At 65.5% G+C, this 26,864-nt stretch overlaps 1 protein-coding gene across 1 annotated transcript in view; it reads left to right on the forward strand.

Moving 5' to 3' along the window:
• CDH4 (cadherin 4) overlaps nucleotides 1–23,846 on the forward strand; it is a 70,794-nt gene extending 46,948 nt beyond the window's left edge. The window contains exons 10-18 of the mRNA XM_090285057.1: nucleotides 6,776–6,913; nucleotides 11,064–11,249; nucleotides 14,840–15,093; nucleotides 15,608–15,750; nucleotides 16,648–16,881; nucleotides 17,773–18,006; nucleotides 18,461–18,600; nucleotides 19,162–19,326; nucleotides 20,303–23,846. Coding sequence (XP_090141183.1) covers nucleotides 6,776–6,913; nucleotides 11,064–11,249; nucleotides 14,840–15,093; nucleotides 15,608–15,750; nucleotides 16,648–16,881; nucleotides 17,773–18,006; nucleotides 18,461–18,600; nucleotides 19,162–19,326; nucleotides 20,303–20,506 — 1,698 coding nt within the window. The 3' untranslated portion in view covers nucleotides 20,507–23,846. The remainder of the gene's footprint in view (nucleotides 1–6,775; nucleotides 6,914–11,063; nucleotides 11,250–14,839; nucleotides 15,094–15,607; nucleotides 15,751–16,647; nucleotides 16,882–17,772; nucleotides 18,007–18,460; nucleotides 18,601–19,161; nucleotides 19,327–20,302) is intronic.
• The last annotated feature ends 3,018 nt before the right edge of the window (nucleotides 23,847–26,864 follow it).

The following is a 26,864-nucleotide window of genomic DNA, read 5'->3' on the forward strand; positions in this document are numbered from 1 at the left end:
GGGGTGCAGGAGCAGGTGGCGGGCGGGGCCCCCTCAGCTCTCACCCGTCCCTTGGGAGATGACCTGCAGCCGGCACCAGCCCGGCGGGAGCCCAGGGGGGCAGCGGAGCCTTCGAGACTGAAAGGCGGGTCCAGAGCCTCTGTGCAGAGCAGAAAGGACCGGCAGATGGCAGGGGCGCTCCCAGACCCCGCAACCTCGGAGGGCCTGCCGGCTACCAGCATGGAGCCCGCGCTGCACACAGTCTCCCCGAGCACGCGTCGCTGTCGGGGGCCTGGATGGGGCTATTCCTGGCTTTTATTTATTGGTGAACGACAGGGCAGTTGTTGGAGCGACGGAAGACAGAGCACAGACCGGCGGGGCCCACTGGGCAGGGCGAGGGGAGGCCTCCCTGCCCCCCCACCGTGCAGACACCGGCCCGCGCCCGCTCTGCGCCAGACACCGTGGGCTGAGCGGCCGTGTGCTAACCATCCAGGCAGCCCTGCAGGAGGAGCCTAGAGACAGTGGTGCTCTCCAGACGGAAGGGGGCACCCCTGAAAATGTGTGGGTCCCAGGATGCCCGCCCACCCAGCCCGGCTCCTCAACCCTCCCCAGGCCCCGCGGGGTCTGAGCTCCAGACAGACAGCGAGTCCCTTTCAGTATAAGGACGTTCCGTGCAAACTGGCCGATCCCTGTTTCATTGGCTGAAGCAGGTGGCTGTCCCCCAGGAGCCCCTGTCTGGGCCTGGGACAGGGACACGGGGACCGAGCAGGCGGCCTTGGCCACCCACCAAGGCCCCTGTCTGAGAAGCCCGGCTTGCTCCTGCGCCTCCCTCCCCCACGCGCCGCGGTGACACCTGACAGAGGTGAAACTAGACTGGAGCTGACGGGCGACCAAGTCCCCGAGAGCCGGGCTCTGCTGATCAGGCAGACAGGACAGCGGGGGACGAGACACGACGGGCCCCGCCCCGCCCGACGCGCCATCAGGCCTGATCAGTGTGACTGGCACCGAGCCCGCCGGCTGTCACCGCGACATGACACGGGCCCTCAAGCAGAGCTGCTCGCCGGCCGCTATCAAAGGGGCTCCTCCCCGAGGACGAGCCGAGCGGGCGCCAGCTCCGCAGCTGCAGAGACGCCTGCCTTTGTGGGCTCGGCTGGCACCTGGGCTCTGCAGCTGCCGGGGGGACAGGAGCGCCCGTCACCGGTCACTGTCAGCGAGCACCGCGAGAGTCAGTCCTGCCGCAAACGTCTCTCGGTCCTCGGCTGCCAGGCCAGCACGGTCCCCCACGCCCCACAGCCAGCCCCACGGGTCCCCATCCTGCGCGCCCCGAGGCCCCCCAGCTCCCCACGCTGCCCTTGCACCGGGCACACAAGGTTCCCGTGACGGCGGGAGTCTCCTCCCCAACGAGAGCAGTGACAGGACTCGGGCCGGTCTGGAGGCCCCATGGTGAAGCCCCGCACGAGACGGTCTGAGCCAGACGCAGGGGCAGCTCCTCGTCCAGGATCCCGGGGCAGCAGGGCCTGGGGGAGCGGCGCCCTCCACCACTCACAGGCGACAGCGCGGGGGGGCGGGCGGACAATGACCCTTTGACCCCCCGTGACCCTCCGCCCTGACTACCCCGACTGCCCCAGGTCCCTCCCCACCAAGTCTCCACCTCCTGCCCAGCCGGGGCGTCCACCCCTGCCCCGGCCACCGGTGCCATCTCTGCCCTCAGGCCCGCCGGGGACAGGACCCAGAGGAAGACGCACGTGAATGGTGTCTCCCCAGGACCCGCTGGCCCAGCTCTGGCGGGATGGCCACACACCCGAATTCAGGAAGGGCTCGTGGGCAAGGACACGGAACTCACGCCCGGTGGGCCGCAGCGTCTTTGGGGGGAGGCTCCGCAGACGAGCCAGCTTCCCGCGCGACAGAGGAAGTCCTCTCTGGGAAGGGCAAAATCAACACACGTAATTGCCACCGTGTCTAATTAGGCAGAGCTATGTAAATTGAGCGCTTCTACATGATTAAAATGTCAGGAGAGACTTGGAAGAGACGCGCGCAGTTCAAGTGTCTCTTGTGTGTGGAGGTGCGGATGCCACTCCTGGAGCTCCTGCGCCCGCACGGCTTCCTAACGAGGAGGCGCACGGCCGGCACGATGGGACAGACGCGGCTCCGCTTCCAGTCCCGCGGAGCAATACCAGGCGCTCAGGGCCCCCCGCCGCCCGGCCGCGCCCCGCTTCTCAGTGGAGTCCATCCCGCTCTGAGGACCTCGTGCTGCCGGCCGTCACCGACCTGAAGTGTCCTCCGTCCCGGACAAGGATGGGCTGAAAGAGTCTCTCACGGGCCCCTGGATTTCCAGGGAAGCAAAACCAGCACCTTCCGGATGTTTTCCAAGACCGTCCACCCTGCGTTTCCGTCAGAGGAAGAGATCTCAGGGAGGAATGAACACAGCTGTGACCGGGGCTGGCGGGTGTCACCAGCCGACATCAGACTCAGGAAAACGTTATTTGGGGACAAGACCACCTTGGGAGCAGCGTCGGGAGGGCCACGTGGGAAATCGTCAACTGCGTTTTGTTCATGCGCCCTGGGAGGACGCGGCCACGTTCCCGGTGGAGGCGGGTTCGGCGTTTCTAGCCACACTGTGCGCTGTGGCCACACTGTGCGCTGTGGCCACACTGTGCAGGGAGCCCAGGGGGAGCGCAGCTTCCTTCCACCATCACAGCCACTGATGTGCCTCTTATCACAGAAGCAGCACGTTTGTGGCAGAAAACAGCACCGAGGAGCAGATGAGAGGCCCCCCTCCGCACAGCGGAGGGTGAGCAGGGCCGCCCCAGGTGTCCCTCGCGGGGGGCGTCCTGTGTCCTGTGCAGAAGGGCCTCCTGCTGGCCGCACGGCGCACTCAGCCCCCCTCACAAACGAGGCGGCAGAAAGGCCCCTCCCATGTCCCTGTAGTGGCTGCCAGCTTCTTGGCTCTGCCGTCCCTGTGCTGGGCCCCGCCCCTCCCCCATCTCTGTACCCCCTAAGTCTCCTGAGCCCCCTCCCAGAGCTGGAACGTGGGCTCGAGGGGCAGGTGCTGACAGGAAATGCAGGGGACCTTTCTGCCGGCGAGAGAGCGTTCCCCTCGCTGGGAGTGTGCGGTCTGGCATCCTGGGCAGTCGGCAGGAAACAGGGCGGGGGGGCAGGTGCGTCTCCCAGGCTGTGCGGGGGACTGCGCCCCAGCGGGTGCCTCCGGAGCACACAGGGACGCTGGCTCTGGGAGTCGTAAAACACGCCGGTCCCCAGCACCTCGGGGCTGCCAGAGGCCGTCCCCTGCCGGCCTACACACAGCGTCTCCCAGGAAGAAAGACGCCTGGGAGAAAGCAGCAGACGCCACGTTGCCCCTGAAATGGAAGAAAAAACACCATAAAAGCTCCTGTCTGTGCTCCCTGTTCCCAGCGTGACCCTGCACTCGGGGACGGAGACTCGTCGGCCCAGGGCGCCGCAGGCCGTCCACCCTGGTCCCCGGGCCCCCCCGGCACTGCAGCTGCCCAGGACGCGCTCCCAGCCAGACCTGCTCTCAGGCCAGCGCCCACCAGGGGGCGGGGCCCGGGGCGGGGGCACCGGCGCTGCCCCTGGGGCTCAGATTCCTCGTGTGGCCGAATCGTCCTGCCTCGTGGGTGGACCTCGTTCAGGTCACTCACTCCTCTGTCGGAGACCTTGGGTCATTGCCACCGGTGGCCGCTGTGACCGTAGCCGCTGGCACCCGGACACAGCATGCGTCTGCCCTCCAGTGTCCAAGCCTCTGGGGCACGTGCCCAGCAGAGAAATTGCTGGTCAGAGGGTGACTGCGTGACTTCGGGGACCACAGCGTCTCCAGCCCCAAGTGAACAAGGTGGCGCCTGTGACTCCTCATCCTCAGTGACCGTCCTGTGACCCCAGGCGTGTCCCTGGGTGCTGAGCAGAGCGAGAAGCAGGCCCGGGCCGGGCCCAGCCCCGGGGCCCGTCTCCCAGCGTCTGGGGACCGAGGCTCCAGCAGGGCCACCGGCACCCACCTGGGAGAGAAGCACAGCCTTTGGGGGGGCCGCCAGGAGAGGCTGCAGGTGGCAGTGCAGACCGCGGCCTCCCAGCCTCCCGACGCCCGCTGGTCGCGGGCCAGGCGGGGGACTGCAGCCCCGCGCGCTTTCCTAGGGTTGCGGCTGCATTGCTGATGGCTGTTCTGCAAAATGTAAATGCTGAGCTGGGGGAGGCCACGAAGCCCCAGGGACAGCCTCCTCTGGTTTCTTCCCTCCTCTTGAACTTGAAAGTGGCCAAGTTCTATTTTAATGAATTCACTGCGGCTCCGCTGGGCGGCGGGCAGCCTGCGGAGGACAAGGCTGCACCCTCAGCCGCGCGGTCCACTCCCCCGGCCTGACTCACCCGGCCCCCGGGGAAGTGATGCCGGGCACGTGGGGCCGGGAAGCCAGGCCCTGAGCAAGGTGTTTAATAGAGACCATGCCCGGCCCACCCCCTCGGGACGAGCGTGGACGGGGCGTCTGTGCCCAGAGGCGCCAGGGAACGCCCGCCCTCCCGGGGGACCCGCACAGGCCTTGCCGGACCCTGCGCTCTGCTGGGGTCCCCGCGGCACAGCCCCCTGCTCTCGGATCTGCTTCCCACCCCCACCCAGGACAGGCCAGATCCCGACGCGGCCCCCAAAGCCAAGGGCAGCGCGCCCCCTGGTGGCGGCAGGCTGCACCCACAGGCATGCCCTTCGGTGCATGCAATGGACACGCATGAAAACATACATATGTGGCTGCTTATACATGTATGCATGCACCAATGCGTGTGCACACACACAAGCATGCACACAGGTGTGTCCCTCTTCTCTGCGATGATGTGCTTCTCTGCGGCGTCCTCTGGGCAGCGGCTGGGGACGGTCCCCGGTGAAGGAAGCGATTCAGTGATTTGCAGGACACATTCTGGGGTACCACCCTCCCCCCCTCCTCTGGGCTAACCTCTCCCTTGTTGCCGGCCTCTGTCCTCTGGCTTCACGCGCTGTGGCCCCTCGCAGTGAGTGAGGGGAAGGGCGTGGCTATGCAGATAAGACCTGATTTACACAGATCGGCAGTGGCGGGCCCCTCGTACACACTGTGGCATCGGGGACCCCCCCACAGTGCCCCCTGTGTCTCCCAACTGCCCACAGATGTCCAGAGGCCTTAATGGGCGCCCGGGGACCCCAGTGGCCACCTGCTGTTCCACAGTCACTTGGGAACGTACGTTCAGGACGTGTTCACTGAGCACCTGCCACGTGCTGGGCACCGCATGTGACCCCGGGGTCAGTAAGGCAGCTGTGGCCCCCAGGGCTCAGCGTGAGGAGGGACGCGGCAGCGAGCATGACAGCTGTGAATCAGACTGTGACACGCGCCGTGGAGGCAGCCAGGCAGTGGGGCCTCGCTGGTCTGCTGCATCGGGCGAGTTCCGTAACAAAGGGACGTTTGAGCAAAGACCTGAGCAAAGCCGGAGAAGCCGCGTTCCACACGGGACAGCTTGTGCAAGGGCCAGTGGCGGGAGGCAGCGTCCGGAACCGACGGAGGCTGTACAGAGGGCGTGGGCAGCCCAGTCCAAGACGAGGCTGCAGAGGGGTCTGCAGCCTGGCCCGCCGCTGGGGGGCCGCTGGGGGGCCGCGGGGAGGCTCCGGGTGTGCACCGTTTAGCTCCGCGGCACAAGGGAGATCTCAAAACTCAGCAGCCTGAGACTCATCCCTTTAATGCGGTTTATGTAGCTCAGTCCCTCGGATGGTCGGTTCGGGCTGGGCTCAGCGGGAGACTCCTCTGGCCTCGGCCGGGCTCGTCCATGCCTGTCACCTGCTGCCAGGGTGGCTGCGGTGGGAGGGAGAGACAGGGCGATATCAAGGATGGGGGGACACATGACAGGTGGAGTGGGTGGATGGATGGAGAGACAGTGTGGTGAGTGTCTGCTCTTGTAATTAACTCTCTCTGGAGTCCGAGTCTGGAGCCTGAGTGCATGTCACTGCGTCGCATGGCTGGGAGCTGGCTTCTCCCTTCACCTCGTGGAGCAGTAGGGCTCGGGGTAGTTCGTCACTTGGAAGGCATGTCAGAGGTCCCTTTCTGCCTTGGGCCCCCGATGGTGCCAGGGAGAGGTGGGCTGTGGTCCCAGCAGAGAACCCCCTCCTGGCTTGTCCCCATCTGTCCCACCGGAAGCACCTGTGATTTCTGGCTCAGAGCAGGGCTGTGGAAAAGGCCACCTCCGCTGCCTCAGGGACCTCTGCCCTGGGGACTCCTGTGAGGGCCAGGTGGCTGATGTTGGAGCTCCCACCTCCCTCTGAGGGCCGAGTGCTCCTTCCGTGCTTCGTTCCAACGCAGCGCGGGCTCGCACCTGTGCACCTGCAAATAGGGGAGAAGTGCGTGCCTCCCATTGGAACATCCAGCCCGCCGCTGAGCTGGACACCGAAAACCCTCAGGAATGAGGCCCTTCCAGACACGCGTCCGTGGGATGTCACCCTGTCTCCAAACTGTCCATCCCTGGCCTTCCAAACCGAATGCGGCCCCCAGCTCCCCAGCCCCGGGTGCCCCGCTGTGTTGGCACCCACTTCGATCTACACTTACAACAACCAGAACCACCGAGGAGGAAACACGGCCACTCCCAGGGCTGCGCGGTTCCCCACAGCAGACGGTCTTCCGCCAGGTCTCACCCTGAGAGCTCACGGGAGCCCGGTGGCCGGCCACCTCCCAGAGGGCAGGGACCCAGTCACGGCCAACTCGTGCCCCTTGGATGAAAAGTGTCACCAGCCTCTGAACTAAACCCCAGGCTGACGCCCCATTCTCCCCCAACTTGTTCCTTCTAGAAAGTTCCGCAGTACACAGTCATCATCCAGGCCACCGACATGGAGGGGAACCTTAACTACGGCCTCTCGAACACGGCCACGGCCATCATCACAGTGACAGACGTGAACGACAACCCACCAGAGTTCACCACGAGCACGGTGAGTCCCGGCCACCCGCAGGGCGTGGCCACGCACGCCAGCTCACTGACGCTGGGCGATGCTTCTGGCCTCGCTGGTGGCCAATAGGAGGAGCCGGACAGATGGGGGGACAGAGGCCCGGGCAGGGGGGCTGATGTTGGTAGCACTTCTGGGACCTCCGCCCCGGGCTGGCCTGCAGTCCTCTCTCTCGAGACAGAACAGAGGACAGGTGGCGTCTGGGCCCTGGCGAGGGGCCGCTGTCCTAGCCACTCCTGGTTACACGTGTGTGGGCGCAGGGGCCGTGGGCCCACTGGGGGTGCCAGATGGGTCCTTGGCCGGGGACAGGCAGGTCCCTGCAGGAGGAACTCAGCTGGCCCCCCAAGGCCTCTGTGAGCAGAGAGGGAAACGGGGGCCAGGGAGGCAGTGAGGACAAACAGGGCCTTCTTCCCTGTCAGGCTGGCCAGCAGGTGGCGACCACGCCCCACGTGAGGCCGGGCCTAAGTGACCCAGGCCCCTGGGGGACAGCCATTCATCCGCTCACCCCCAGAAGGTTACTGGACGGCCACCCCTGGTCTAGAGCCCACGCGTTACAGAGACAAAGTGCCCGCGTGCAGGCAACGTCCCAGGGTGGAGCTCTGGGGTCACAAAGCTGCTGTCCCCAGGTGGCCCCTTCGCATGAAACCCTGGAGGCTCGCTCAGTGCCCAGCATGTTGGAGGAGCCCGCTCTGTGCTGCGTGGCGGTCTCTGGGGCCCTGTCTCTGCTCCGTCCCCTGCTCTGTCCCCTCTCCCTCATGACTCCCAGGTCCTTGGCGAGAAGCACTGCATCCACAAGCTGTCTTTCAGGGCCCCCAAGTGGGGAGCTGGCGCAGTGGGGGCACACACTGCCCCCTCGGGCACCCGTCCAGCAGCACAGCAGGGCCGGGGGCTAGGACAGCCGAGGGGAGGGTCACAGCGGGGCTGGAGGTTGAGGCTGCCCGAGACCACACGTCACCTCGGAGCTGCCTCTCCCGGGGCCACAGCAGGGCGGAGCGGGCGCATAGTGAGGGGGGTGACAACTGCAGCCCCCGCCCGCTGTGTGGCCGTCCTGCCAGGCACTGCCAGGTCTGCCCGACCCCCACCCACCGTGGGGTCAGGGCCGGTTAGGGGACGATGCCGAGGCTGCGAGACGCTGTCACTTGCCCAGACTCACACAGACTGGACGCAGGCAGCAGGACGGACCCCAGAAGCTGTGCTTTAACTGAACAGCTAAGGGAGGGGCAGGGAAGTGGTGGGGGACGGAGAGGAGACCCCTTCTTCTTCGGGTGGGCCAGTCAGCTTGCCATGAAGGCATCTCATGGGCCAGAGCCCCCCAGACGAGCCACAGCACAGCCCCGAGCATCCCCGCATCTGCCCCTAACCGCGCCCCCGCGCGCCCTTCCCCAGTCAGAGTCCCCGAGCCCCACATCCCTGCATCCGCGGTCCCGGGCTCTGCGCGGCGGCCGTGGCCGTGAGCGCACAGCGCCGCCTGGTGGTCATGGCGCAGATCGCCGGCAGGGCAGGCAGCGGCGACGGCGGGACAGGCCCAGAGCGAGCGTCCCGGGGAGTCGGGCGTGCGCTGAGCAGCTCCCTCGAAGCCCTGGGAGAATAAGGGTGCCCGGGCCCCAGGTCCCAGCGCGGCCTCGCCCACACCTGGCCGCCTTCTGTGTCGGTGACAGGCTCTCTAGGCCGGGCCCGGGCCAGCGCAGCCCCCCCCGCAGGTGGACGCCACTCACCCGCTCCGCAGAGCAGGGCCGTAGCGTCATGGGGTGCGGGCGGGCAGCCCACGGCGCCCCAGACCCATCTTCCGAGTCAGGGGTCTCAGGCGGTCCAGGGGGGGTGCCTGCGTGCGAGCGAGGACACTTCCTAGGGACACCGCTGTCCTGGTGCCTGCCCGAGGAACTCCAGTGTCGGGGTGTGACAGCCCCCTACCCCCAGGGCCCCCCAGGAATCAGCCTCAGGACCACTGCGGTCGCCATGGAAACCAGGGCAGAAGGCAGCCAGCCGGTGGTCCCTGATGGGAGTGAAGGACGGGCTTCCAGCAGGAGGCACCCTGGCGACCTGGGCAGCTCGGGGCTCAGCCGCACCCGCTGGTCACCACGAGTGCCCCCTGGGCTTGGCGCCAAGCACCCCGGGGTGTGCTGAGGGAGGCACCCCAGGGATTCGGGGTCTGGCAGGGTTCCTCAGAACACACCGCTCCTCAGAGTGTGGGTCTCCCGTCCCAGCAGCAGGTGCTCTGGGCCACATGGGATCACTGGGCATCTTTAAATTCTTGGGATCGGGGTGGCCAGTGTCATGTCCCCTCGGGACAGGTGACAGGCGGGAAGCCTAGGACACTGTCTGCTGGGCACAGCGGAGAGCGGGGCAGAGGGTTGGCCACGCCCCCTCGCCCAGCGGGCGGTCCTTAACGAGCCTAATCAGGAGCAATCAGCAGAAGCTGGGATGGGGGTGTTGTGCCATCTGACTCCTGTTAAATGTTAATTGAACCTCATCCTGGCCTCCCCTGCTCTGCAGGCTGACCCAGCCGCTGCTCTCACTCAGGGCTCTCTCAGGGAGAGCCCGGGGGCTGCTGAGGGCCAGGGGCCCCAGGACACAGCCCGCAGGCCTGTCCCAAGCACCTCTGGTTAGCCTCATGCCCAGGAGACTCAGCGTCCGGCCCCTGGCGTTGGGGCCGGCTCATCCGGCCATTCCTGCCCCTCCTGGGGTCTGAGGGCACCGGCCCCAGGCGTCCGCAGCCCCTCCCTGGAACACATCCTGGCCGAACAGGGGCTTCCGGGCCAGTGGCCATGGCTCTGGGCTTCATGGGGCCGGAGCCCTGAGTTCCAGGCCGGGAAAACCAGGTAGATGGCAGCACCAGGGGCGGGAGGTCAGGGGAGAAGCCAGTGTCTTGTGCCCTGAGGGGCAGCTGGGACCAGCGATGGTTCCAAGAACTCGGAGCACAAACAAAGCACCATCTTGGGGCAGCGGCTTTCATGTGGCGTGAACACTGGAGGGTCCAGGGTCTTGTGTGTGTGGCAGGCGGCCAGTGTGGGACCTCTCGCTCGGCCGAGGGGGTGTCCTTGCACGTGGCCCTTCCTGTTCTCACCCAAACCCTCCTCTACGCTGACCGTCCCCAGGGAGCCGCGTGGGTTTCTGCCACAAGTGCTGGGACCTGAAATTCACCTGCCTCTGGGGACAGGAGTGCATCTGAATTCTGGATTCACCCTCTAGGCGAGAGAGTCCGGGCCAACCCTTAAAATTCTCTCCTCCCCCAAGCGCTGCCTTCGCATCCCATGGGGCAGGGGAGAGGCGTCCCTGTGCCCGAAAACCTGGGAAATTAAATTGAGAACGCGTTTCGGCTGGGGAGAGGCTCATATGAAAATCCTACTCTGGATTTATCAGCTTAGGCCTTTCTCCGTGAGCCTTTATTAAACTTGCATGAATTAAAACACTCTTCAAATAAACTTCTCCCCCAAGTCCGGAAGGAATCAGACTCAGGCACATGCAGCTCTGCCCAAGACACGCAATGACAGGCCCGTGACTCCCAGGGATAGAAACCCACTTGGGGGGACAGGAGGCTCCATGGGGCCTCACTGGGCCTGGTGTTCCCTCAAAGCCGGGCTGAGGCGGGGGCTCTCCAGCAACACCGCTGGAGCCGAAGCGGAGTGGGAAGCTGCCAGAGCACATGAGGGGCACATGCAGCAGGTGTGGGAGCGCCACCGGGGGCCACCAGGTGCATGGACCTCCGCCCCAGGCCTGTGTCAGGGCCACCAGGGGACAGGAGCCCAGAGTGACACTGCTCAGGAGTGGCCACTTGCCTGCTCTGCATCCGCATCCTGCAAGGACACCTCGCGGGCTCCCGTGTGTCCGCAGGGTTTGCAGGGGTCCTTTGTTGACACGGGAAAGGCCTGAGGGGACCTCAGGAGAGAGGCCTGAGGTGGGGGCGGGGGGGGTGAGCACACGCATGCACAGACAAGGCTTAGTTTGGCTGTGACCGGTGCAGACAGGAGCCTCAGGCCTTGCCAAGCACCCCCAAAGGAGCCAGAGCCCCAAAGATGCCGCCACCAGGAGCATGGGGTGGGGGGGACCCAGTCTGGGAGCAGCTGGTGGAGAATCTCTCCCGACCTCTTCCGGCTCCTAAAGGGTCCATGGCGTCCCCTTCTGTCACCCTCCACAGTATGCAGGGGAAGTCCCCGAGAACCGGGTGGAGACCGTGGTCGCAAACCTCACCGTGATGGACCGGGATCAGCCCCACTCCCCAAACTGGAACGCTGTCTACCGCATCATCAGCGGGGACCCCTCAGGGCACTTCAGCATCCGCACGGACCCCGTCACCAACGAGGGCCTGGTCACCGTGGTGAAGGTGGGTGCTCTCCTTGCCTCCTGCCAGCGTCCCTGGCCTGTCCCCAGGGCAGATTCAACAGAAGTGGCACTTGGGGAAGTGCATGCCACCCCTCACTCCAAGGACAAAGGACAGTACCCAACCCGCTAGTGGCAGAGGCGGCCTTCATCAGGACCCGGTCCGGTGGCCGGCAGGGTCTCGGTGGCCTGACGGGCCAACCACCGCTGAGGAGGCTACCTCCCAGCCCCTCCCTGCAGGACGCGGCCCATTCACAGGCTGTCAGGTGTTAACCCGTCCTTGCACTCCTGGGGCAAGGCCACCGTAGTCCTGGAGGGTTATTCCTTCGTTTTTTGTGTTTAATTGTGTTTTCTCCATCACCATTTAACCCCTCATACCCCCCGGCCATCCCCATACCGTTGTCCGTGTCTGTGAGCCCTTTTTCCTTTTCTCTCTGTCCCTCCGCCCCCAACTGCCCCCACCCACCCCAGAGCTGTCACCTGCTCTCCGTCTGCGAGTCTGTCTGCACTTTGCTTGTCAGTTCAGTTTGTTCATTCGATTCCACGTACAAGTGACATCATATGGTGTTCGTCTTCCTCTGACCGGCTTACTGCACTCAATGCTCTCCAGGTCCATCCAGGCTGCCCCGGAGGGTGAACGTTTCTTCTTCACGGCCAAGTAGAATCTCATTGTGTAAATGTCCCACAGCTGTTCCATCCACTCTTCTCCTGGGAGGCGTAGTTTTGCAATGAAACGCCAGGGCATGTCCTGCTAATGCCTGAAGCTCCTTCTGTGTTTTCTGAGCGACTTAGGCCCGTGCGTCTCCGCTCCCAAACCGTCTCCCTGGTCGGGTCTCCAGAAGTGTGTTGGGGGTGGGGATGGTGTGTGGCCGCACACGGGCAGCAGGAGGGACCCTGGGGGTGACGCCGCATCCTGGTCATGACTCTGTTCAAATTCACGAGTGAATCTCAGGGCGGCGTGCAAATTCAAAAACTGGTTTCGGAACGCTTTGAGCCAAGAGTGGCACTGCCCAACGGCCCCCACGGCCATGGTCACCATGTTGCAGGTGGAACTGAGCAGGTGACACCACGCTTTCCCCGCTTTTCTTCCCTTTCCACTTTCACTCCTTGCAGGGCACATCTCTCAGATGTCTGCCTGCAGTCTGTCAGGAGGGACGTCTCCTCCGCATTTTCAAATCTGGGCTTTGGTGGGGACACCGGAGTTCCAGACACGCTCCTCCGGGCAGCCGGGAGGGTGGGCATGTGCAGGGTGCAGGGCTGAAGGGGCAGGGAGGGGACCCAGCCCCCAGGGGAGGTTGCAGCCTTGGGGACATTGGTTCTTGGATCCCACGCTGGCTCTTTGCTCTCTGACCCCTGCCGTGGGCCAGCCACCCACTCTGTGCCTCCGTTTCCTCCTCCATAAAATGAGGCTGTCGGGGAGCTATGCCCGGGTTCATCGCTCACATTAGAATAGATCCTGGATAGAGAGGATCTGGCTCAGTGCAGGTGAAGCTCCCTTTAATTTCATGCACGGTCCCTGGGCCCCTAGGAGCATCAGGCTCTGTGCCATGTACACACACCGCAAACCCAGCCCGTCACCGTCAGCCACGGGGGTGCACACCCACAGAGGGGACACGGGGCGGGGAGTCCCAGGTGTCTCCAAGGCAGAGCACCTCTCCTTCCGGCAATGACCCAGCTTCCAGTTCTAGTGCCACGTCCCCAGTGGAGGGGACGCCTCCCTGATATCTGCATGTTTGGGGGGCAGGGCCCTGGGCAGAGGGTCAGGTGAACAGGCCCCCAGCTGCCTGCAGCACCCCCTGCGGCCTCATCCCTCCTCGGAGCTGCGGTCCAGCTGGCTCACTGGCAAAGGAAGCCCACGGGCACCTCGGCGGGTCCTCCCGGTCCCGGCCCTGCCCACCATGCCCCCTGGCACCTCTCGGGCTCTGCCCGGCTTGGGCGCACTGCTCGTTGGCTCTCAGGGCCCCCACCGGGACATCTGTCACCGTCCCCACCCTTCCCAGGAGCTGTTGTCCCCTCTGCCCTTCCACGCCGCCTCTCTCCCTCCTCCAGCCATGAAGTCACAGCCTCCTCCAGGGAGAGCCCCCCAGGGCTGACCACAGGTGCTCCTGCCCTCACCAGGACCTCCCAGAGACAAGGCTGGCCTGAGGCCAGAGGGGGCCACGAGGAGGGGCAGGCAGCAGGAGTACCGGGAAGGGGATCAGCTCGGGGGTCGGCTGCCCTGGCCCCTCCTTCCCACCAGCCCCGACGCCCGGAGTGGAGTGAGCACCCTGGGGGCCCCGCCCACACCACCCACATCCTCACCTTCACGCACGGTCACGGCCGTGTCCAGAAGGCAGCCCCGCAACACGCTTGGAAAGTGTTGGAGCAAATTACCTATCGATTCCTCCGTTACAAACCTGCTTTATTTTACCCTCCTGTTGGCTTGACTGGCCATAACGATCTTTCTGGAAGGTGTCCTTGCTCAGGCTGGTGACGGTTTTAACGCCTGACATGCAGCCTTTCTCCGTGTCCTCCGGAGACACAGACCCCTGGACACGGTGGGAGAGATCGGCCTCGAGGGGGCTGTTCGCAGACAGAGATGCGGCGGGTGTGCCTGACAGTGAATTTAAATGCAGCAGGAGCCTGGGGGAGGGGCTCACGCCTTGGCTGCCCTTCGGTCCCGGGGGCGGGGTTGAGCCTGACACCACTTGAGGGCAGGTGGGCTTGGAGGTGTGTGACGTCCAGGGAGAGAGGGCGGGGCGAGGGGGTGGTCATGGTCTCCGGATGGAAGACCCCGGCGGAATCTTCCAGGCAAGGGGGACAGATGATTGGTTCTGCATTGCATGCCTCAGGAGGCGGGCAGCCAGCCTGGGCCACCAAGGGTCCTGCCAGGGTGACGCCTCTGGGTGCAAGGCCCCCCGTAGCCACAGACTTACCCCTAGCACACACAGCGTCATGCGGGGAAGCGGGACAGACAAGGGAGGTGTCGGACCACCCCCCACATGCTCCAGGCCCTGTGCTGGGCTGTGAGGGGGCATGTCAGCGTGAGGACACGTGTGCCCCGGGGGGAGGTGGCGTCTCACTGCGTCCCGGGAGGCCGCAGGAAGCACCCCTTCCGTCAGCAGGCAAGGAGGCCATGCCTGGAGAGGATGAGGGCGTCCCAAGGTCACCCGGGGCAGCGGAGGGCGGGGGGCACCCTGCAGACCTCAGCTCCAGAACCCCGACCTCTGCCGCAGCCGCTGCTCCCCCGCACAGCAGCGTCAGGCTGTGACCCCGTCTCGGCTCTGCGCCCAGGCTGCTCGAGCTCTGACGCACCTTGATTTTTAAATCCCTTCTCTCTGCACCTCATTCCTTAGTGAGCAGACCGGAGACCCGGCCCAGCACTTATCGGGGGTCCTGTACCCTAACTCTCTCCTCCTAGTGGCCAAACCCAGCAGGAAGCTGAAGACGGGGGGCCTGGGGACAGCGTCCCTGGGGACCAGCCTCCTGGGCACAGAGCAGGGTGGGAAGCGCACTGGCAGATGGGGCGGGGGTGCTGACCACCCAGCCCTGTGGGCACCCGCCGTCCAGCCCCGCGGGCACCCCCGCAGCTCACCGCGGCCTCTCCCATTGCAGGCAGTGGACTACGAGCTGAACAGGGCGTTCATGCTCACTGTGATGGTGTCCAACCAGGCGCCCCTGGCCAGCGGGATCCAGATGTCCTTCCAGTCCACCGCAGGGGTGACCATCTCAGTCACGGACGTCAACGAGGCCCCCTACTTCCCCTCCAACCACAAGCTCATCCGCCTGGAGGAGGGCGCGCCCCCCGGCACAGCTCTCACCACCTTCTCGGCGGTGGACCCCGACCGCTTCATGCAGCAGGCGGTGAGGTGGGTCCGCGCACCCCCGTTCCTAGGGAGAGGAGCCCCAAGGCCCGGTGGAACCTGCAACCACGAGGTCCCCTCAGGGCTGCAGGCAGCCCCACCTGCAGCGTCTTTCCCGGCGGGACCCAGTCCTGCCGACAGCGGGGGTCACGGCCTGCCTGATGCAGGCAGGCAAACCAGGGGCTGGATGCCACAGCTCGGGCAGTGTCCTGACCCACAAACGACCTCAGGGATCAGGCGGGTCCCACTCTGGCCTCTCTGTGCCTCAGTGTCCCCACCTGTGAATGGGAGCAATGAGAGCATCTGCCCCCTGGGGTCCTGGTGGGGACACGCAGCCATTCACCTCAGTGACCATGAGTCCCGGTTGCCACCTTCCCGTCGTGGGAGGACGCTGTGCGGGGCTGCAGGGGAAGCCTCCCACGGACTCAGCGCGCAGGCCGGTGCCCCAGAGCACTCCTGCCCGGCCTGTGCCCCGCCCCCCGCCCCCCTTGCGCCTCACCTCCCACGCCGACCTCTGCAGGTACTCAAAGCTGTCGGACCCTGCGAGCTGGCTGCACATGAACGCCACCAACGGGCAGGTCACCACGGCGGCTGTCCTCGACCGCGAGTCCCTCTACATCAGAAACAACGTCTACGAGGCCACCTTCCTGGCGGCCGACAACGGTACGCCCGCTCTGGGTGACTGTGGGTGCTTCCCGCAGCCATGGGCACTGGCAGGGAGGCCGAGGGAGGCCCACCAGCACCCAGAGGGGATGCCAGGGTGGGGGGCCGGGTGCCAGGTGCCCCACGCAGAGCCGGGACCAGGGCCTCACCGCCCTTCCGGGACCCCAGGCAGTCACCGTCCCTGAGTTCATTCAAAGCATCATCACTCTGCCCGGCCACCAGCTTTCTGGTGCCTGTCCAGTCATTCCCACGGCCACTCACCTGTCCCCGCCCTGCCGTGGCTGAACTGCTTCTCAGCCTCTCCACCTGTAAACTGAGGCAGCTGAGCCGCACGAGCGTTTTGGCAGAGCAGCCCTTGCCAAGGGGACAGGGCCCGCGCCAGGCAGCACCGTCACTGCCGCGGTGATGACTCCCTGGGCCCCTGCTCTGTGCCGGGCGCCGTCCCAGCGACAGGCCAGACGAAGGCCCCTCCCTCGCACCGCTGATATTCCGGGGGCCAGTGTGTGTCTGTTAGAACCAGGGTCAGCTGCGTGGTCGTGACAGTAATTTCAACACAAGTAGGTTTATTTTCTCCCACGTAGAAGAGGGCTGGAGGGAGGCAGCCCACGGCCAGGGCTGAGGCGCCAGGCTCACTCTGGCCACTCCCGTGTCTCCCTGGCGAGCTGCGGTCAGTGTGAAGCTGTGTGCGTGGACGTGTGCACATGTGTGTGCACGTGTGTGCTCCGTGGCCCTGCTCTGCTGCTGTCTGTTCACGTGCCGTGTGCCGTGGAGTGGGTGTCGGGGCGGGTTCGGGGCTATGGTCCAGGCCGTGGGACCGTCCTGGGGGCGCTGAGGTCTGTCCGGTGGCCATGGAGTGTCAGGCGTGACCCCGCGTGGCCCCCTGTGTCTGTCCCGCAGGGATCCCCCCGGCCAGCGGCACCGGGACCCTGCAGATCTACCTCATCGACATCAATGACAACGCCCCCGAGCTGACGCCCAAGGAAGCGCAGGTCTGCGAGAGGCCCCGCCTCGGCGCCATCAACATCACCGCGGCCGACGCGGACATGGACCCCAACGTCGGCCCCTACGTCTTCGAGCTGCCCTTCGTGCCGGCCGCCGTGCGCAGGAACTGGACCGTCACCCGCCTGAACGGTGAGCCCCGCCCCGGGCCTGGCCCGCAAGCAGGCAGCTGCGTGCGGGACGCCTCTGAAAGGCCCCGCCCATCCCCAGCTGCGGGGGCCGGGCCGGAGCCGCACCCGCACGGGACACTGGTTTTAGGGCGTCTCCCGAGTTCTCAGCCCAAACCGTGGTGGCCCCCTGTGCCCTCACTGCTGGGGACGCTCTTCCCTACGGGGGTCGCCCCCGTCGTGGTTCTTCTGTGACTGCCTGCTCAGTGCTCCTGCCCGCTTGTCTTCGAGGTTTTTCGTTTTAGAACTGATTTGGTAAAACTCTTCATGTAATAAGGAAATAATTCCTTCATCCTACGTGTTGGAAAGTCGTTTCTTAGATTGCCAATGTATTTTACCTTCATGGTGAGATGTAGTGTTTGTGTACATGTGTGTGCGTGTGTGCTTGGACATGAGCATATCTGTGTGCACGCGTGTGCTTGGACATGGGTATACATGTGTGCACGTGTGTGCTTGTACATGAGTATGCCTGTGTGCGCATGTGCTTGTACATGGGTATACCTGTGTGTGCATGTGCTTGTACATGAGTATACCTATGTGTGCATTGCATGTGTGTACACAAGTATACGTGTGTATGTGTGCACCTGTACATGAGTATACCTGTGTATGTTTGTGCGCCTGTACATGGGTATACCTGTGTATGTGAGTGTGCTTATGAGTAAACCTGTGTGCATGTGTGCCTGCGCTGTGTGCATGTGCCTGTCATGAAGTACACCAATGTGTGCACGTGTGTACGTGTGTGTCGACCAGGCAGACGCAGACTCTCGTGCGCGCGGGCTCGGTCCGCCCCCCAGAGCCGCGCTGCGGAAGGGGGCCGGCCGTTGACTGACACGGCCTCCGCTGTCGCCTGTGCCAGGTGACTACGCCCAGCTCAGCCTGCGCACCCTGTACCTGGAGGCCGGGGTGTACGACGTCCCCATCATCGTCACAGACTCCGGGAACCCGCCCCTCTCCAACACGTCCATCATCAAGGTCAAGGTGTGCCCGTGCGACGAGAACGGCGACTGCACTGCCGTGGGCGCGGTGGCGGCGGCCGGCCTGGGCACGGGGGCCATCGCTGCCATCCTCCTCTGCGTTGTCCTCCTGCTGAGTGAGTGGGCGGGGGCGGGGCCGGGCGGGCGCGGGCGGGTCCGGGGCGGGCGGGGGGCGGGTCCGGGGCGGGGCCGGGCGGACGGGGGCGGGGCCGGGCCAAGCGGGGGCGGGGCCGGGGCCGGGCCGGGCGGGCGGGGGCGGGGCCAGGCGGGCCCTGGCGCCGCGTCTCCCAGCCTCAGCCACCTCTAGGGGCCGTCGGAGACCCGGTTGAACTGGTCCCTGTGCTCACGGACACACACTCGTGGGTGTGCGAGCACCCAGGCCCGCTCGCAGGAACTGTCCTCACGCACAAGTGTGTACGTGCTTCATGCACACACACACACACACACAAACACACACACAGCTGTGCACATGCGCGCACACGTTCTCACGGGCGCGCAGCCCACTCCTATCCGTGCTCGGGAGCACGCGTGCCCACGCAGAGTCTGCTCACACGCCCCCCCACCCCGCAGCCATGGTCCTGCTGTTTGTCGTGTGGATGAAGCGGCGGGAGAAGGAGCGCCACACGAAGCAGCTGCTCATCGACCCGGAGGACGACGTGCGTGACAACATCCTCAAGTACGACGAGGAGGGCGGCGGCGAGGAGGACCAGGTGAGGCCACCCCACCGCCCGGAAGGCGTGTCCTCTGCCGTGGGGGAGGGGGCACCCCCAGCCAGGACAGCCCTCTGCCCCCACGCAGCCCCCTGCCGGCGTTTCCGGGCACCACCTCCTCCCTGCAGAACCTGCCTCCACTCCAGACCCCGTCCCCCTGCTCCCTGTGCCCCAAGGGCTGGGGGGACAGGCCTGCTGCCAGGGCTGTCGGGTGACCAGGAGGCAGTGCACCCGGGAGGGGGACTTTGGGGAGCTCCTGGGTCGGATGCCAGATCCACCAGGGCCACTGTGGGACTCGGGGCCAACCCTTCCCCAGCTAAAGCTTAGTGCCGCCCCGCACACACCGACAAGGGCGACAGCCGCCCTGGCTGCCGGCTGCTCTGAGGAGTGTGCGAGGGAGCGGAGCGGCGTGGGCAGTGGGGTCCCCCGGGGGCCACCGGGCCGCGAGGGCAGCGCGGGGGCACTGACGGAAGGGAGGAGGCAGGCATTGCGGGCAGGCAGACCCGGGGACAGAATGGGACCGTGGGCTCTTGGGCGCACTGACCCCGCACGCGCGTCCAGGACTACGACCTCAGCCAGCTGCAGCAGCCGGAGGCCGTGGAGCACGTGCTGAGCAAGGCGGCCGGCGTGCGGCGCGTGGACGAGCGGCCCGTGTGCGCCGAGCCCCAGTACCCGGTCAGGCCTGTGGTGCCCCGCCCCGGGGACATCGGCGACTTCATCAGCGAGGTGGGTGCTCAGGCAGAGCGAGCCCCCAGCAGGGGCCTCCCCTGAAAGTAAAACCCTGTGAACACACACGGGCCAGGCTGGGGGTGTGGAGGGGACGCAGATGCCCTTGTGGGCGCAGCCAGGCCTCGGACAAGCCCCTCCCTGTGCTCCCGGGGGTGCCTCTGAGGGGGCTGGCCACACTCATGTCCCCACCCACGTATGATTATGGAAACAGACACCCCGGGGAGGACTCGGCAGAGAGGCGGGGATCCCTCAGCGCGGCCCCCGCACGGACGTGCCCTACGCCCCGAGTGAGGTTCCCGCAACTGCCCGTTCGGCACGCGCTCACGGTCTCCGATGTCACACGGTTTTTAAAACCCCCGAAAGTACCCCCTCCCAACCCATCATGGGAAAACCCACCTCTGAATGATTCTTCGAGGAAGTAAAAACATGGTCCTGAATGATCGGGACGGGTGGGCAGCGAGGTGCGTCAGCCGGCCAGTGACCGCGGTGGGGACCTCTGAGAGCCAGCGCAGACCCCAGCCCGCAGAGCTCTCCCACCCGCAGGCGCGGAGCGGGGTGTGTATCCCTTCCCCAGGCTTGGCATTCGGGCCATGCTCCAGGACAGAGGTTGTCACCTGGGCAGGGCCCCAGCCACGCCGGCCGCATCGCCAGGTTTTGTTGGTGGGGAGAGTTGACAACTTCCGAACTCCGACCCCCGGCCACCTCAGGCCCACACTCCATGGGACAGTGACCAAGGAAACACGACCCCCCGCCCCACCCCATGCTCCCGCCTCAGGCTGGCATTGAACTTGGGACCTCCAGCCACTGCCGCAACACCCTCCCCTACTCGGTCCTCTGAGGGGCGCTTTGCCGGCACGCAGGGAGCGCCTATTGAGCACCTACAGTGTGCAGGGCCCATCGCGTGGCCTCCCCAGGGCTCCCCCTTCCTGGTCCTCAGGCCCCCTCCCGCCTAACCGAGTCTCACGGCCCCCAGGGACTGCGGGCGGCCGACAACGACCCCACGGCGCCCCCCTACGACTCCCTGCTGGTCTTTGACTATGAGGGCAGCGGCTCCACCGCAGGCTCCGTCAGCTCCCTGAACTCGTCCAGCTCCGGGGACCAGGACTACCACTACCTGAACGACTGGGGGCCCCGGTTCAAGAAGCTGGCGGACATGTACGGAGGCGGCGAGGACTGACCGGCCTCTGCTCCCCAGACCAAAGCGGGACCAGCGCTCGGAGGACGGACGGACGGACGGACGCCGGAGGAGCAGGACCGGGGGTGGCCGCCGGTCCACCCCCCGGACTCCCTGCGGTCCTGTCACTTAGTGGTGTGCTAGGGGGTCCCCCCGCCCCCACCCCCCCACATTGAGCTGTCTGGCATGAACACTTCTCGCCCCGCCGCCCGTCACAGTAGCTGACTTACATCTGAAAGACAGGAAGAGGCGCTCTGTCTTCACTTGAATTTCGTAGAACAGAAGCACTGTTAAAAGAAATGAAAGTGCCTTTCGGTACGTGTATCAGTTTTCCTCAAACTCAGGAGTGACTAAAGCAGACAGACCAAGTCCCCCCGACCCCCGGCTCCTAGCTCTGAAGGCACCAATTTAGGAACCGGGGAGAATGTGTCTCTTTTTTTTATTTTTTATTTATTGGCCTTTTTTATGAAGGAAAAAAGTGGGTACCTCACTTGACAAAATTTACAAAGAAAAAATAGTTTGGGGTCAAAATCGCAACAGCCCTTCTGCGCCCTCGTGATGTGCTGTCCACAGGGTCCCCTGGGTGCCTTGGGGGTTCCCGAGACCGGGCAGCGGGGAGGCCCAGCCTCAGCTCTAGCAGCCACGTGTCCCCTGGGGCTGGCCATACCCGTGACCAGAGGCCCCACCACGTGCATCTGGCTTTCACTGAGTTTCTGGCTGACCGCCCCCCACCCCCAGATGCTTAAATAGCTGGAGCGGGTGGGGTTCCCAGGGACTGTCTCTGTCCTTGACTATATCCTGGGTGCCCCGAGTCAACCATTAGGCCTGCCCAGGGACAGCTATCATCCCGAACATCACCCATGTCCCCACTGCTGTTGGTCTGGGACAGTATGGTGTCCTGAGAAGCCACAGCCTAAACCAGCCAGTGTCCCCCCAGACCCTGGCCTGAGCCCTCCTCCTCTCCAGACCGAACCCATCAGAGACCCAGTGGCCACAGGTCAGCCCAGCCCCCAGGCTGCTCCCAGCGCCACCAGCCGCCAGGGCCGGGCACAATCTGAGGCCTGGGCAGACCAGAGCTTCCGACACTCGGAACCATGTGCATGCCACGACTGCTGGGAACGCGCCTGAGAGCCCCGTCCTGCTGTCCGTCCACGCACGGGAGGCCTGGGCGGCACCAGCTGGAGACAGCAGCCTCGGAACCACGTCAGCACTGAGCAGCTGTGGAGGGTTCGCGGCCCGGTGCCCGGAGCGGGACCTGCCCTGTGGACGGCCAGTCGGACTCCCTCCAGGACCGCGGCGGTCAGTTCAACAGCAGGGACAGCGACAGGGGCTGTATCCCAGGGGCCCCCGGGAGACCCCTGTGGTGATCCGGATCCTGCGCTGGGTGAGAAGCGGCAGCTGGGGCATCCCTGGGCATGAAGGCGCCTCTGGCCTGCAGGACACAGGAAGAGGGCTCCCTCAAGGGGGAACCCTTGCCCCTGCTCCATCGTGGGCTCCCTGAGGAAGGGGGACATGGCCGCTGGCCCAGGGAAGGACTTGGCCGCAGAGTCCCCTGGGGGAGGGGAGTTCTAGGTGACAAAGGACAAGGAAGCTGGTCTCCATCTGGGGGTCCTGGGGCCGCTCCTCCTCCCACGGCCTGTCGCCGTTCCATGGTCATCCTCTTCCTAAACAGCTTTGGCCTTGAAGGTGAACTTGAGTGGGCGCATGGGTGTGCAGTGCACATGGGTGTGTCCACACTGGACGTCAGGGTCCTTCCCCAAACCAGACTCACCACCAGCTCCGTCCATTCTCCCAGAGCCGAGTGGGGCCGCAAGCCACGGCATGTGTCTGGTAGAGGGTCTGCGGCGGGCTCTGTCCACTCTGACCCCCCGTGCATGGCTGCCTGCGCCGGGAGGAGGAGGTCACTGTGTCACGTGTTGCATGTCGGGGTGACCTGAGAAGGGGAGGGGACCAGGACCCCCCCAGTCCTAAGCTGTGCTATGCAAATCGCCCGGGTCGGGTGGAGAATGGTCCCGTGCCTGGGGCGTGGCCAGGGCTGGTGGGAAGTGAGCTGTGCTGTTCTGTGTTTGCCTGTTTGGGGCAAGTTCATCCTCCAGGTGCAGAGCTAAGCATGAATGTGGCTCAGGAGCTGAGGCAGCTATGAACCCCTCTCTCTGAAATCCTGAGGCCTCCTGGGCCCCCGGGGCTCACCTCAGGGACAACTGTGCCCCACCGGCCAGGATGCAGCAGCCCGCGCACCATCCCCGCTGAGCCCTTGCTGACCCCTCCGCTGCCCCTCTGCCCCCGTCCACAGGGAGCGGGGACGTGGACATCCACGTCCGTCTCACGAGCCTCCCTTCGCTCCTTCCCCTCCCCCGCCTCTCGTCACTGCCAGGAGCCTGGTTCGTTTAGGCTGAGGGCACAGCAGCCCGCCGGGGGACACCGACAGGCCTTCCCGTGCCCGTCCTGCTCCCAGACGGCGGGACACCTGCGCCCTCTCCCTCCCAGCCCAGCAGCCCCCGGGGGCAGAGGAAGGTGGGTGCCCTCTCAGATCCACGCCAGAACTCTGTTCCAAGGCCAACAAGTTAGCGTTAGCTAGTGTACAATCAGTGTCAAACGTCTCTTACGTAGCTTGTAGATTCGTGTCCCCGGCCAGGGGACCCACCGGGCAGCGGAGGCCATGCGCACAGCCAGCACACGGCCGAGTGTCCTTAGGGAGCTGGTTCTGTGAGCGCGACGGGCGCGCGGCGGGGCGCAGTGTCGGGAGGCCCTGGCCTTGGTTGTGGCGCCCCCGCCAGGGCCTCTGTGTGTGCCAAGAGGCCTCCTCTTTCTCGTGTCCCTCAGCACGTCCGAAGTGTCAGGGCAACGGCCAGTCACCAGGCCCAGAGACGCCTTCGCGTCCCCCGTAGGAGCACCAGCCAGCACTGGGTCCCTGGGGAGCACAACTCTATTCTCTCCAAGGTCAGAAGCTGGGGGAGGGGGTCCCAACTGTTGTCAATGCTCAAGGGAGTTACACCAAAACCATGACAAAATCAGGGGCGCACAGGCGTCCGGCGACGTAGCGCACGCACGCGAGGCACTCGAGGCGGCTGCCGGCGCCCCCTGCGTAACCGGAATGCGTCCTGCTGTTCCTTCTGCTCCCCCTCCACGCGGGTTTCCGTTCTTGCATGTTTCTTTTGGAAATGGACACCGTGCGCGGCAGCCCGCATGCCTGTGGCTGCTCCGGAGAGGGTTCCGACGGGGACCGTTCACGCTGCAGGTCCGAGCATCGCGCCGTCAGACAGACGTCCCGACTTCTTTTGTAATCGTCAACAGCACAACTATTTTGTATTGTTGTTTGTATCATTTTGTACCAAAAAAAAAAAAAAAAAAGGGAAGGAAGAAAAAAAATGAAAAAAAAAAGGGAAGCGCGTCGATGTTTTCCATGTGTCTTTAGTGCCTGGCGGTCGTTCTTGGTCCCAGGGAGGAGGGCCCCGCGCAGCGTCGCGGCCTGGCGCGGGCGGCCCCAGCACGTTGCTCTGAGGAGTCAATAAAGTCCCCCTGGAAACAGTCGGCCTCGCCTGCCTTGTTTTTGTCCCCGTGTTCAGAAGCCGGTGGCGCTCAGGGACGCCGGGCGGGTGAGCACGGTGGGGTTTGGTGTGGATGGTGAGACCGTCCACTCAGCGGAGGGTCTGAGAGCACCTGCTCGGGGCTCTGGGCTCGGGGAGCACAAACGGGGGGCTCTGGGACTGGCGCGCTGGGGTCAGGTGGCTGCCAAATGCACGTGAGAGCCCCCCGGGACACAGGGACGCGGCCACAGGGCAGAGTCCCTGCCCGTCTCCTGGCAGGAAGTCCCAGCCGGCCTTGCCCGGGCCCCGCAGGACAGCAGCGCTGAGCAGGTCTCTGGAGTCGATGAGGAGGAGCCCGGCCTTGGAGGGTGGGCAGCAGAGCCGGGGTGCAGGGAGGATGAGGCAGTTGGGTGGGGGGCCTGGGGGCCGCCACCCAGTGGGATGCGGGGGAAAATGGGGGTCGGCCGGCGAGGACAGACCCCTCCGGCCCGGCCCAGGCCTCGGGAGGCCCTGCCGATGGCCCCCTTGTGCACACGCCCACGGGACGGCAGCAGGTGGTTGGAGGTCATGGACGCGGGTGTGACCAGGGTGAGGTCAGGAGGGGACGCTGTTGGGGGGTGGGGGGCTGAGCTATCCCAGGAGGCTGTAACAAGGGAGACCTTGCAAGACTCGGGGCCAGGCGGGAAGCTCCCAGTGACGCTGGTGCTATTGCTGACAGGTGGACCCTTCCCCCACGACCTGGGGAGCCCACCTGGGAGCTGTTTTAGTTAAGAGAGAAATGAGCTTCTGCTCAGACCTTAATTTTAATGAGGGACACAGCGTGGCCCCTTGCTTCTCACGGCTCCTGGCAGGTGCCCCACCTCCCGTCCCCTCCCCCTGCCCCCGGCCCTGGGAAGCCGCTCTCGCACACACGCACATCCCCCCTCCATCTGCCCACCAGCATGCTGCCCAGCCCCCGACAACCCAAGGCCAGGCAGGAGCCAGGTGTGGGAAATGTCCCTGAGAGGAGACACCGCGGGCGTGGGTGAGGGTGCAGTGATCACGCATCTGCCAGCGCAGGAAGCCTGGGCCCAGCGTCTCACAGCGGGACTGCAACACACGCTCTGACTCCCCTCCGACCTGCGGGGCCCCGTCCCCTGGAACGTGCCACGCGTGGACCCCCAGCTCACGGGGCCCTCAGGACAGCCCTGAGGGAGGGCACACGGGCAGACACCCAGGCCCCTGCCGTAGCTGCTGCTTGCCCGGGCCTGGCCCCACGCACCCAGGGCGGTGCAGGACGCACGCGGGGTCCCCCTCGACCCTCCAGTCTGCAGTTTTAAGCAGCCTCATGGGGAAGGGAAGGGGCCTTGGTTGGTCCTTTGGTCTGAGGGTGGGGGCCAGGGTGAGTGGTCCTGCCCTGCCAGGCCCTCTGTAAGTGGGACCCAAGCCCAGAGGCTCCTAGAAAAGTCCCGTCCTGCGACACCAGACAAGGGCCCCACTCCCATCGCCCCGGCCGCCCCAGCGGCCCAGCCCATGGCCACCTGGGGCCTGGGAGGCAGGACCTCGCGCCTTTCAGCCCTTGGAGTCGTATCCAACTGAGGGGCACTTTGGGGGCTGGTGGGCTCAGAAGCATGAAGTCGTCTGGTCAGCACTGGGCCTGGCCCACGGAGCGGGGTGTGGCCCAGCGACCAGTCACACACACGGCCGCCTTCAGGCCGGCTTCTCCCTCCACCCTCCCTCCCAATCCACGCGCTTCGTCACCCCCCGCCCCCAGGTGCCCCACACCCCGCCCACAGCCAGGGCCCCAGCGCACGTTCCCAACAAACACACACTCCCAACACGGGCTCCCGGCTCAGGGCGGCTGCAGGGCGCTGTCCGCGGTGCTGACCCTCCAGCCCACGGCCCCACAGCTGTGGGCCTTCAGAAAGTGCCCGCGGGAACTTCTGCCTGTTGAGGAATAAGTTGTCTCAAACATGAGAGCGGGGACAGAATCGGGCAAGGTCCGTCCCTGCTGAGCGGGCCGTCCGGAGGTGTCCCAGCAGCCCGGCCCTGCAGCCGCTCCTGGGCTCCGGGCTCCGTCTGGGCGGCCTTCCCTTGCAAGGCTTCAGGCCCTTGGGGTTCCGAGTCCTGAGACTTCTCTGGGGTAAACGTTTTCCCACCCGGGACCCTCCTGTGCCCCTCACAGACTCCCCTTCAAACAACTTCACTATTTGAGAGTCACGTGTTTAACTTGAGCATTTCCTCTGGTCCGTCTCCACCTCTCAGCGGGGCCTGGCCAGGCTCCTGACCACGGCCCCTTAGTTCCCACGACCCTGGGAAGGGGTGGGAGCCCCAGGAGAGCCAGGGGGCTCAGTCCCCATGGAGGAACTCTGCCCGTGCTGAAGGGAGAACAGAAGCTTCCAGAAGCGCGCTGACCAGGGACCGGCAGGCGAGCTCGCTGCGCCGGAGCCCAGGGCGGCCTCTGCTTCCCGCCACCCTGCCTCTTCCTTGTACATTTAGGGAGTGGTTGCCATGGAAACTGAGGCCGTGGTCAGGAGCTGCTGTAGACGTTGTAGTGCACGGGGTCAGCCGGGCCTGCTGGGACGGCCAGGCCTGCCTCCGGGCCGTGACCAGCCTCGAAAAGCCCCGAAAAGCCCTGCTCCTGGGCCACCAGGGTGGGGGCGCCGTGTCAGAGAGAAGGGCACGTGGGGGCAGCACCGGGCACAGCGGACTCTCCTGTGACAGCCCCAGGTGGCCCGCTCAGCCGCGATTTGACCTCTGCAGCTCGCCCTGAACGCTGAACCAGCTGCTGGCGGGTCTCCTGGGTCCGAGACAAGGTCATGCTGGGGGCGGACACCCATGGATTCGCTTCTGGA

The sequence above is a fragment of the Furipterus horrens genome, unplaced genomic scaffold, assembly GCF_987537825.1.
Source record: "Furipterus horrens unplaced genomic scaffold, mFurHor1.1.pri manual_scaffold_8, whole genome shotgun sequence".
NCBI classification, from domain to species: domain Eukaryota; kingdom Metazoa; phylum Chordata; class Mammalia; order Chiroptera; family Furipteridae; genus Furipterus; species Furipterus horrens.